General features: G+C 42.5%; 1 protein-coding gene across 1 annotated transcript in view; it reads right to left on the bottom strand.

The window, feature by feature from the left end:
* drp2 (dystrophin related protein 2) overlaps nucleotides 1-12,531 on the bottom strand; it is a 102,541-nt gene that overhangs the window by 29,141 nt on the left and 60,869 nt on the right. Inside the window, exons 10-14 of the mRNA XM_037077091.1 lie at nucleotides 11,767-11,828; nucleotides 11,154-11,228; nucleotides 9,160-9,361; nucleotides 4,507-4,592; nucleotides 1,815-1,972 (exon numbers count right to left, since the gene is read on the bottom strand). Of these exons, the coding sequence (XP_036932986.1) occupies nucleotides 1,815-1,972; nucleotides 4,507-4,592; nucleotides 9,160-9,361; nucleotides 11,154-11,228; nucleotides 11,767-11,828 (583 nt within the window). The remainder of the gene's footprint in view (nucleotides 1-1,814; nucleotides 1,973-4,506; nucleotides 4,593-9,159; nucleotides 9,362-11,153; nucleotides 11,229-11,766; nucleotides 11,829-12,531) is intronic.

A 12,531-nucleotide genomic window follows, 5' to 3' on the forward strand; every position in this document is an offset into this window, starting at 1 on the left:
GCATTACTAGGACCTGGCTCCAAATTAGGGAATTTAAAGGCTTTGCGTAGGCTACCTTCTAAAAAAGCTGGGTCCTGCTACCAAGGACCCGTAATTACCGTGTGTCGTGGATTGAATGTCACAAGGTGAAGATTCTTCAACTTGTGCCAAACACACAAGCTCAGAACCATTCAAAGCACGAAAGGAAAGGAAAGATGAATTAACTCATGCTTTGAACATTTGTCCACATTAGCTTTTGATCTGTGGGCTGCTGGACCTCCCTTCAGCATATCACAGCCTATGTATGGTTCGTAACATCATGCATTATCTACCACTGACTCTAGTTTATGAGCATTAAAAGCAATGCGGTGCAATATTAATGAGATGTAATGTTTGTGTGGTGCAGCTGGGGCTACTTTAGTTAGAATAACTGAGATGATGCATTTAAGTGCTTCTTCTTCTGAAGGAAAGTCTCACTGTGCTGATGTCAGTGAAACACACTGGGCTTCATATGTCTGACAGCGTCCTGGTGTGACATGATGATTTTTTCATACTTTTGATGGAAAGCATTCAAAGGCAACTGCTTGATTTTACCAGTTTCTGCCTTTGAAAGTCTGTGTCAGTGTTGCGCTTTTGATGGAAGCCATCCGAAGGCAACTGTTTGATTTTGTCATTATTATTTCAAGCGTCTGCCTTCTAAAATTCTGTCTCTGTATTAGTAAAAAAACATCAGAGACTACTCAGATTATCTGGAGGTCAACCATTATGTCCCAGTAATAAATATATGAGCAGGTTTGAGATATTGTATATTAATACTCTCTAATTGCATCAATACCTTTTCAAATTCCTCATTAATCACTGATTTAAATTCCCACTCTGATGCATTTTTATGATATTTCATATTTCTGAGTAATTTCCTGACAATTTTGATGAGCCACACAATGGACTTAATTCTGTGCTCAAACATAAAAATGTCACGCTGGTTCTGAAATTGAACAATGACATCTGAGTATAAATAAGGAGTCAAATGTCTTTCAGGCTTGGATTATATGGTTGATAGGAGTTGTGTGACTCCTTTAAGAAGACAGCAGTGGGTAAATGTGTGAGTGGTCGAGCATGAGAAAGAGCGAGAGCGATGCTGGCTGCACGAAAGGTGTAGATCGGAGGAGAGGGGAAATTTTGTGGAGAAGTTGCCTCGTGGCAGTAAATGTACAGTACAAGTTATATTCTGACTATGAATTAACACTGCAGCTTCTTACTATCCAAGAGAAACTTCTGTTAGAGTTGCCGCTATCGCTATCCCTGTTGTGTTGCATGCAAACCAGCTAGCCCTGGGCTGTCCTGACTAGTAAAACCACTCTGAGCTCCCAGTCTGAATCGCTAACTGCATAGCTAACTGAGCAAACTAGCAACTACAGCAGTTAGTAGTTACTCTGGTGATATGCTACCTGCTATTTGTTTGGATAGACTTCAGCCAGGTAGCCAATTCTTACACATTTGCACCTTTAAGCATTGAAACGAGTACTGTAAAGGCTTACGAGTGGCGCTCAGCCTCTCACTTGCATCAGGTGTTAATCTGCTGGATCAAAAGGGGAACTGTGCATTTAAATCCATAAGAAGTCAACAGGTGCAGCAATTGAATGCTGTGACTAAAATTGCAAAGCAAGAACAGTGTTTATCTGGCTAACTGGGGCACACTGAGCTCACAAAATATTCCAGACAGACAAATTTATCTGGTCTTATTGTCCATGTGTGTGCATATGTGCAGTAAACTGTGCGCACCGCTGCCTGTCTGCGGACGTGTTTAAGCATGACATGCATGGCGGCGTCCTCACCACGCGAAAGCAGCTGCGGACACTGGGCTCCACGTTGCTCCCCCCGAAAGCAGCGACTTCGCCTAACTGGCGGGGGATCTGGATGGCTTCATGGAGCAGCAGACTGAGGTGACGCTGGTCCGTCAAACCTCCAGGACCAGACACCTGCCGGAACAAGTCTGCAAACCGCCAGAATAACACATAAGGTAATGCATCAATTATGCATTGCTTAATCTGATCATACACCACGAACCAGCATGAACTGTGCACTGAATAGCATGAGAAGCAGTCACTTGCATTTGTGTTTTCATCACATGCATCTGCAGATTGAGCATTTGTATTTATGTCTATGTTCTCGACTTTCTTTTTCAATGTAGACACAAGGTATGCAAATTAAATAAATATAATTAAAATTTACATTTCAAATGCAAGCATTCACAAGTTAGAAAGTGATTCATTACTTTTATCACAATAACATCACTTTAATATGGATATAACTTAACATAAAGTTTGTTATAGAACGACCACACATTCGGTCTTTTTTAAAAATCCATGAGGAAAAAAAAACTTCATTTCAGTGACAAACTGACAGAGAGAGAATCAGTATTAGGGGCCTGGCTAGTCTGCATTGAGATGAAAGAGATGAATAAGTGGAGTCATGTCAGGTTTTAAATGAGGCCTTTTCCAAGCTAGCTGGGACTCTGGCTGTCACTGAGGAGATGAATGCTGACAGGCGTGTGAGGGCGCTGCACAATGCCAGCATAAGCATCCCCGCTGTCTGTGCACTTATTCAACCCTACAGGGACAACGCTTGGCTTTAACACCTGCATGTTAAACAGCTTCCTCTACATAGTTCTCATAACCAGAGCAGAGGTGTGTTTGACGCTTTAAATGTTTACATTGAGCTGTTTGATAGAGATAAGTTTTTTTGGACATGTTTTATGGAGACAGCAGCACTGTATATAGGCCTATTAGATCGGAAACATGCAGCCTGCAGTAGTGCAAACCTCAGAGTGGGATGATGGTATTCCTGGCTGTACAAGCCATAAACTATATGAACACACATTACTAAAGATGTTTTAAGTCTGTTTTTTTTTTTTTCAAATTACCTGTTGGTATGAATTTACAGCTAAATTGAGAGAGCACCCACAAAGCCCTAGAGTGCAAATTCATGCTGCACATGGGCCACACGACCGATTCCCAGAGGTTTAGCCGAAAGCGTAAACGCATAACCAACCCCCTCCCCGGTGTTAGCATGTATGACATGAGCCAAATTCAAAGCACATGGCAAATAGATTTTTCCCAAAGATTGTTGCCGTCGTAGAAAAACAGATGACAGCTGAGCCCGGCTCGAAATGTAGTCGGGCAAGAACTTAATCTGGTGGCTTAACTGCACAGACTCTGGCCAGGATATTTTTTAACCTAATTTCTGTATTGTGGGAGGAAGTTGAGAGTTGATGTCAACCTTCATAAACAGTCAATGGACCAAATTGTTGGACCTGCTGACCAACATCTAAATCCCGGGCTCAGTATGGAAACTAGCCACACAAATCCAGCATACACTTTGAAAGAACAGGTTTCACTAAATCAGAAACTGATTTTTGGGGAATAGTTTTGGAAGACTCACAAACTTCTCAAATAGTCACAATGTTTTGCTGATGTGAAAATGAGAAGCAGAAGACAATGACAGACCAGTAAGTGGCCCTTTTGTCAAATTACGTTTGAAAGCAGCACGTTATGTTATACATCTACAAAAGGGTGCATGTGTACAGGCCAATGTTAAATAAAAGCAGTTCTTAAGATGTAGTGGGAAATCAAATATGAATACCATAAAGTCTTATGATAAAACTCATTTTTGAAATAATGACAAGCATATTCCATCTTTTGAATCTCTAGCCAATAACTGGCGATGATGGAATAAACACCCACCATCTGCATCTCAAAGCACATTGATGCAAATGCCTCAGATTCATTAGCAAATATTATTCCAATGACGTCTGGAATTTGGCAAAAAGAAAAAGGATCAGTCAGAGAGACGACAAAGTGATAAGGCCACCAAATGTCTACCTGCAAACCTGAAAAAGAGTGCTGACTGTCCTCTGGGACCACGCAATTGAATGCAAATCTGTGAACTCTCAATCCTGAAGAGCTGATACAGATGGTGTGCCATGCATGAATTACCCCAGGCATGGGGTTTGGCTGTGTGTTGTCTCAGATCCTGTATTAATTACGGGGCTGTTCCAGGTCCAACTATCATCAGCTCAAATGCTCACTCTCCATCTTAGCCATATTTACAGGATGACTCATAAACCGGGGTTACAAAAGAACAGTAAAAACACGTCTCAAAGTGGAGTGGCACACTAATAAAATACAAAAGCATAATTTATAATCTGAAAAAAAAGGGGGGATGGCAGCATCTTAGCTCTTTGCTAGTCGACTTGAGAAGAAAAATGGGAGTGAGAGCCGCAGAAACACTGTGTGTATGAATGTGTCTTTGGCAAGCAATCCTTTTAAAGGCCCCCGGTGTACTTTGCAGAAGTACAAAAAAGAAAAAGAAAAAAAAAAAAGCTCTACATTATGGCAGCAGAGCCACTTCCTCCATTAGACTAAGTGGATGTCTTTATGTAATACTGGCAATCAGGGCCGTTTTGTTTTGGCTCATTGTTTGCAGCGGAGGAGATGCATTAGGCACATGAGCGAGCATCACACTCACATTTGTACTTCTCTTGGACGTCAGCGCTGCACAAGCTCACCAATCCCATCTTGAAGCTGAGAACTCGCATTTTGCCGTTTCGAGCACTAGTGGAAAGAAACGAGAGGGAGAAAAAAAGGAAACTGTAGGGTTAGAGTTTTGAACATCAAATCAAGGTGTACTGTGTCGTGATAATCATTTCATACATTGGGCTGAACCCTGCTGGGAGGGACAAAGTGTGGAGGAATTACGTGGGTCAAAGCAGTACAGTACAGGTCAGTGCTACAGTGTGAAATTGTGTTAGAGCACATCCACGGTAACAAAAGGCAGTACAGGGACTTGATGACGTGTCCACGAGGTTATGCCCAGAAGAATGATAATAAGCTCACATACATAACAATGTCACCTTCAAACACATGCATACACACTGCATAAACACACACACACACAAATTATATATCCAGTGTTTGTGAGGCTCAGAAGTGCAGCCCCCCCCCCAGCTGAGTATGCAGTCTGATCACTGGCCAGTAGCAAGGCCAGAGCGATGGATGCTGCTGTGCCCTGACCTGAACCTAAAAGGGTCACATTAGCTTTTTTCTTCTGCTTGAACTAACGTAGAAGGTTGTGGGGAAGCTACAGTGACATGGACACGCAAAGTTCAGGGTGCTGATGGGGCTGTAGCACCCCCGAAATGAGGCCCTGTAAAAACCATTAACTGATTTAAGAAAAAAAAAAAAAAAAAGTGTGGTGCAGAAAAAAAATGATCATGAAGCTGAATGTTACTCCACAGAACTATATATAAACATCAGAGAAAGCAGATGGATGTGTGTGTATGTATATATATATATATATATATATATATATATATATATATGTATATATATATATATATATATATATATATATATACACACACACACACACACACATCCATCTGCTTTCTCTTTAAACTGTCTTTACTGTCACCTCACTGCATTATTATAAACTATGAGGCTGTTTATCCCTGGTATTATCCCTGTCTTTGGTGATCTGATCACAATGCCCATCACTTCACGCACAGTATTAAGTTCATAGATAAATCCTTTATTGTCATTGCAAGTTACTTACCCGTTATTAAAAATGCATTCAATAACTCAAGTCAGGCGAACAGTGTGTGGGAGGTTTTTGTTCTGATCTTGTCTGCCCTCGGTCTTCTCCTACACACCTGTCCATCAACAAGTGTGCAAAACTTTTGCCGCCACAATGAAATCTAGTTTAGCAGCAATCCCTCTGAGCAGGCTAGATAAAAACTGATGAATAGAATATTAGAAGATGAAACAGTCAAATGTCCAAAGTCACTGGGGTAAACCAATGCAAACTTTTTATACAAAAAAGAAGAAAATACTTTGTTATCAGTTGCATAATTTAAAAAAAGGTCCAAATAATTATGAATTTTCCATAGACAGCCTTTTGCAATATTTATAAACTTTCTACTAACTCAACTTATAAGAGAGTCAGGGGAAGTTCTCTCCCTCTTCATCGCCTTGTTTTTGATTGAAGTTGCTGTGGCTGATTTGAGCTTCAGTATAGACAGCATAAAAATCACGTAACCTACATCGCTGCAACAGATGGACTCAATGTTTTTTTTACACAAAGAAAGAGAAAACTCAACGTGTAACATTTGCCGAATTTACAAGAAAGTCAAAATAATTACGATTTTTTCACAGTCTTTCAATGTTTGGAAAGTTTCTCCAAACTCGAAAACTCTCAAAATCGAGCGATTTTAGAAGGGAGTCTGGGGAATGACACTCCCTCTTCTTCGCCATGCTATTGTTGGCTGCCGTCTGCTGTTGTGCAAAACATTTTAAATTTCAACTTTCCTAGTTTTTCAAATGAATACAAATGTCACACAGCTTTTACAGTGGCATCATTACATTGACCAATCTCTCAACTGTGACTGACCGCCAGCGTTCCTGTACTGTGGCCAGACGGAATCTGAGATGCAACCAAACCATCGCTATTTGAGATTTCACTGCTTTGGTGCCAAAACAGCCATCAAGAATTCAGTGCTGAGCTGAGTGGCATTGGCAAAAACCGCAGGCTTATCAAATTAACATTTGAATTGTTAAGTAAGAAATCAAGAGCATCACATTCATCAGAGAGCGTGGGATCAATGACACGAATCAAAGAGTGCGTTCTGGATGTTCCCTCGAACGTGTTTTTCCTTTAATTTGTTCATAGGTCAAACCAGATTAGGCCAGACCGTTATGAGACGGGGGCCGAGGAAAATTTAGAATCACGTGGAGAAACATGAGAAGCGATAAGGGGAGCATTACTGTCTCCTCCACAATTAGATTCAGAGATGGAGTCGGTTCAGAGGAGCTGGAGAGCACTTGGGGACGGCTGGCTGTCAGCACCTCTCACACATACACTCCCATGCCATCTTCAATATGCACCCCAGCGTCGCCCCTCGGGGGACGTGTCACTCCCACACAGCCTGCTTGTGTGACACGCCTCTGGAGAAAACACACATACACACACACACATGCACGCCTTGATAAACTTTAATGCACTTTCACTGGCACACACACGAATAAACATGCACTTCATTCAGAATTACTGCTGCCATTTATTGGAAAACAAAAAGCAATTACTGAAATTTATGCAGAGGGTAAAGTCCTGATTGTCTCTCATTAGCCGCAAGTAGTTAAGAGCTACCAGCCGAATTTACAGCACTCGCGGGGGTTATTCCTGTGTTCCTGTGTCTGTGCTCGCTGTTCTCCCTTTGGAGACAAAAAAGTCAAACAGGAGCAAAGACCGGGTGAACGCTGGTGTGAAAGAGGATTTGTTTCTGCTGCGTCTCAGAAGGGATGATTGGCCCTCTGCCTGGATATTGTTATTGGAGTTTTAGCCTCTTTATAGATGTCTGGACAAGTAGCCATTGAACCAATTACATCAATCTGCAGCAGACAGGCCTAAGGCTGTGAGATAGAGTAAGAAATTGTTTTTTATATTACACATAGGGAGGCTTTGTGGGCATGCGATGTGTATTTACCCACAACTCCATTATTTCTGATGCTACCACTGACTCAAATGACCTAGTGTAATGTGAAAATGTCCTTTAGCGACACTAAACCCGCTGAGAATTACACCCAGCCCCGAAGCCTTTTAAACCTGATAAACGGCCAGTGTTATGGTCATGGATGGGAACCTAAGTGACACCCATTTCTAGTATTTAAAGCCACCCTGGAGAGTTGCATGTTCAAATCGATGAATACAAGAATGGATAGAAACGGGTTTACAATGTAAGTCGAAAGTAACAAAAACATGTTACACAAGCAAAATGGAAGTATATACTGATGTTTATGAGACTAGCACTGATAGACAGTCTTCTCAACTGTTGTTATTCTAGAAAACCTTGAGCATTACATTGCAGTGATGAGTGTTTCATAAAAAAGACTTTTTCCTTTTCAAAACCATGGACGTATAGCGACGACTGGATGCAGCATCGGCGGTAGAGGCCCGTTCATTCATATTAAAGCTGCTCAGAAACTCATGAAACCAAACAACTGCAGCTCAGATCGTCCTCATTGGGGGGGGCTCAAAGACTGTGCACACAAAGTTTGTTACAGAAGAGAGAAAACTTGAGGTGTAACATTTGTGAAATTTCAAGAAGGTCCAAATAGTTAAAAATATTTCAGACAGCCTTTTGCAATGTCTGTAACGTTTCTTTGAACTAAAAAACCCACAAAATTGAGCAAATTTATAAGGAAGTCTGGGAAATTTCTAATTTTGACACCTGGAAAACATGAATAGGGACACAATAATTTAATTGTGCAGCTCTTCTAGCCTTTCCAAATGTTTTTGGACTGAATAGATCCAATTATGACAGCGAAGTCATGAAGTTAAACATTTTTTGGAGGTTGTGATGCTTAAGATTCAAATTTTTCTACCATTTTACAGCCATTTCTTTGACAATGTAAGCGGCTTGTTTGGCCACCATGTAAACTGGCTTTCAAGTCTGGCAGTTTTGTCAATGCCTGGTGTCTACATTACCCACAATTCAACTTGACTGGCCAGAGTTCAGCCGACAATGCTTGGTGTATTATGCTAGTAGCTGCTAACGTAGCTCACTTGTTTCAAACGCCATGCTTCCAGAATCTTTTCATGTTTGAACTTCTTTTTCTCCCACCACAAAAGTTTTCAAATACATTTTTTATCACTAGTTTACTGTAGTTTTCCCCCGAGACATTTAAACAGATGCTGATGTGTAAAACTGGCACAGTTCCACTTTAAACGCACAGTATTTAAATTCTGCAGTTGTGTTTCCCTCAATCAAAACCATGAAAACAAAAGTTTGAAGACCTGGTGAAGAAGCATGGAATCATGGGAGTTGGACTCTTCTTTGGTAAACAACCACCATAACTCATGAAGATTTATTTAGCTGTTTTAGTGCAGAACATACATATTACAGTTACATATTACATCTTTTAAGTAGCCATTAGATCAGTGAGAAGCGCTGTAACCCTCTTGAACTTTCTACCTGCATACAGGCTTTATTGGTCAATGTCATCCACTCTATAAATCAACCAAATAAGGGATAATAGAATTTAAATAAATCAGCTGAAAAGAAACTCTTTTCTGCAGCGTTCAGCACACACACAGGTTTCAAATAAAAACATCAGCCCGCCTTACCTGTCATAGACGTTGAGCAGCCAGTTGAGACACATGTCAACACAGAGTGGAATGTTAACCAGGACGGACCTCTCCTCCTCCAGCCTCTCGTACAGAGCTGTCAGGCCGTGGATCATCTCCACCACATCCATCACGTGCTCCCCCTGCTGCAGCTCCTGCTCCCGGAACACCTCCGTCAGGCCGCTCAGCGCCACTAAATCCACTGAAAAACAAAACCCCCCACACATATTCAACGCTGAAGTCGTCTTCATTCAGCAAGTCTTATTAATCATGTGTATTTTTTCACAACACAAATCTACTGGAGCCTCAACACCTACTTTCATACATACGTGACTGCACATTTACCTTTAAGCACACGCAGACACAGCCGTATCATCATGCTCACCTCCACGATCGAGAGCACAAGCGACAGACGTGCTTATTCACCCTTTGTGCCCACTTAAGCCCGACCAGATGTTTCAAGAGCAGTGACACAAATTTGATTTCACCCTCTAAACTAATTTGATGGCCCATCCCTAGGAGTGGAGCTAAAAGGGTGTCCGTTGATGCCAGGTATAATTGGATAGCACGATAATGAGGTAGAACAGAGAGAGGAGATAGCAGAAGTAGTCTCGGGGCTGGGGAGGGAAGCGCCTAAAAATTGCATTTTCTTGATGGGCTCTCATGCCGCACTGCTCAATCATTCACAAAGTGTGCAGGGAGAAAGAATGAGAGTTCTGCAGTTATCAAGGCAGCCCGGCAATTAAATTCTGTAACAATATCAACTAGCAGAGCAGAGGAGGGTGAGATAAGAGAGCGGAAGGGAGTAAGAAAGAGGTTGAGTCACTGAAGGAGGTTTTTCACGCTGGTCTGAGCATGCAGAGTTTTACAGCGACGTGGAATGTGGAAGAGAGAGAAGGTGGCAGGAAGTTTGAAGGAGAAGGAAGAGAAGTGTTACATGACCAAGGAAAAGTGCGGAATTGGCCACATGCAGGGAAAAATATGGGCTCATCTAGAGTCAGTGGGAGTTAGAGCAGTGCAGGTGATGAAGCTCCTCTCTCCCGCAGAAAACACTGCTCCTGAAACACCTCGTCAGTAGTTCTGATATCACACGACATCACCATGTACCACACTTGCATAATTTTTCCTAAGCACCTCATTTAGCTCTGACTCTGCTGCTGTTTTTAACTGTGCTGGCTCAGGCATGTGTAAGCTGACCAATCAGAGCAGACGGGGTATTCAGAAGAGGCGGGGCTTAAAGAGACTGGAGCTAAAACAGAGCGTTTCAGAGAGTGCTGGAAAACAGTGTCGCAGCACCGGACAGTAAAAAATAAAAACAGATGTGTTTTTGGAGCATTAATCCACGTAAGTCAATTCTTAATAGTAGTAACCCATAATAAAATCATGAACCTGAAAATTAGCACAATATATCTCCTTTAAGATTATGAAGACGGAAAAGGAGAGACCATGTTTGCGGTGGTGAAAATGAGGCAAAAGGAAACAACATAATTCTAGAGAGAAGCACTGGTTAGTTAGACAAATGGGCAGAAAGTGAGAGTGTCTGGTCCCAGAAGAACACAACAAGTGCTGTGACCCTGAAGAGGCACACGCTCAAGCCTCAACCAAGCAGCAAAAACTAATTGCCTTCTTTTTCTGTCAGCCAAATTGACCAATTAATAGCTGTAATTACCTAACACACCAACAATCCAGGCCCAGATGAGAATGAGGAAGAAATCTGGTGGTTGAGCGGCTCCGGTGGCTTCCGAGCTTATCAATACTTTTGATTTCTGCATTTTAACACCAATTATAACTGTAAGGAATATTTTCAACCAGGGTGTAGAGGGGGCGATGACTCCTTCGACAACTGAATAAAGAAATTGCACCACAGCTAATCGTTCTGTCTTCTTCCAGAAGAGTAGCTTGTCATGGAGGATTACTGATGGTGCAGCACGACAGTATATCACTTAACCAGCCAGTCCGGACAGAAAACACCATGGATGAGATACTGTACGTACATCGCAGAGCCTTCTGAACTCGCCGCAGCTTCATGGCTGTTCTGTATGCTGAGAACTTGATGTTGTTCAGATCCGCTAATGGAGGGAGAGATAGAAAGAGATTAGAGTAAATAAAAAGATGAGGGGGGAAAACAAACCCATCCCGCACCACTCCACCCTGCCGTCGAGGAATTAGACATCGCTATCTCTGCTCATGTTTATCACACCACTGCAGAAGTCATTAGGAGGATACCATATTGCTAATGTTATCTGTGTGTGTATATGTGTGCGTGTGCATGTGCTTGTACGCATCTGGCCGGCCGTGTGTGTCGGCGATGGTGTCCCTATCTCCCCTGCAAGCTCCCCACGTCAGATCAGATTAACAGTGAAACACATGACGTCGTTATCGCAATTAATTAAAGGCTAAGCTAAAGGCAATCACAGCGCAGGCAAATTGGGCCTCGTAGGTTAACGACAGCAGCAATGTAGTCCCGAAGGTGTTTGAAATACAGGGCCCCTTAATGAGCTGTGTGACAGGGCCTTCAAAGAAGAGGTGCCATGCTGCTGCAGCCCAGTGGGGGTCCCGGGCGAATGAGCATGACTCTGAGGGCGCTTTAATTGTCTCCTTACTCACCCAGTGCTTGGTACAGTTCTGTCATCTTTGGATGGTCCCAGCACGTCGTCTGGGCCTGATGGCTGTGAAGAGGACAGAAAAAAAAAAAAAAAAAATTAAAGATGAACGAGGGCAGAGGAATTCGCAAAGCTGGCAAAGAGCGGAGGTGAGCGAAGATCAAGGGAGAAATGGAGAACAAATGAGCAGAGACAGGCAGGTGAAAGGAGGGAGATCAGAGGGTAGGAAGTGGGGGGGGGAATGAGAAAATGAGAGGGCAGGACAGGGCGACCTGTTGTTTACAACAGTCTCAGGCCTTTAAAGTGCAGACATACGTCAAATCGGGATTCTAGCTTCAAAGTTGTGCACCACTGCTGCTTTGCTGGAGATAAAACTTAGAAGACTTCACTCAGAGACACCACAGAAACTCACACCACCTTCTTATGCTGTATACTCGCTCTAGAGGACATTCAGGGAGAGAGAGAGAGAGAAAAAAAAAAAGATCCCATAAAAAAGGACAAGCGCAGCAAAATAAACGAGAAATCCCAAAGCAGAAAGTCTGCCAGGACCCAGGGGCCTTTTAGGGCAGCACTCATCGTTTTACCGGTGCGAGCGTTCATTGATTGGTAGCCAATGAAGTGCTACTCAGATCCACCCCCCCCCTCCTCGTTGGTACAGTAATATAGCCCTATAAAGAATTGACTAGCAGACTAAAAACAAGACCCACGAGGTTCTGTTGGAAAATGATTAAGAAAAGAAATACTCGTAGTCGGCAGAGAAGCAAAACTG

Source organism: Acanthopagrus latus, chromosome 18 (genome assembly GCF_904848185.1).
Source record: "Acanthopagrus latus isolate v.2019 chromosome 18, fAcaLat1.1, whole genome shotgun sequence".
NCBI lineage: Eukaryota > Metazoa > Chordata > Actinopteri > Spariformes > Sparidae > Acanthopagrus > Acanthopagrus latus.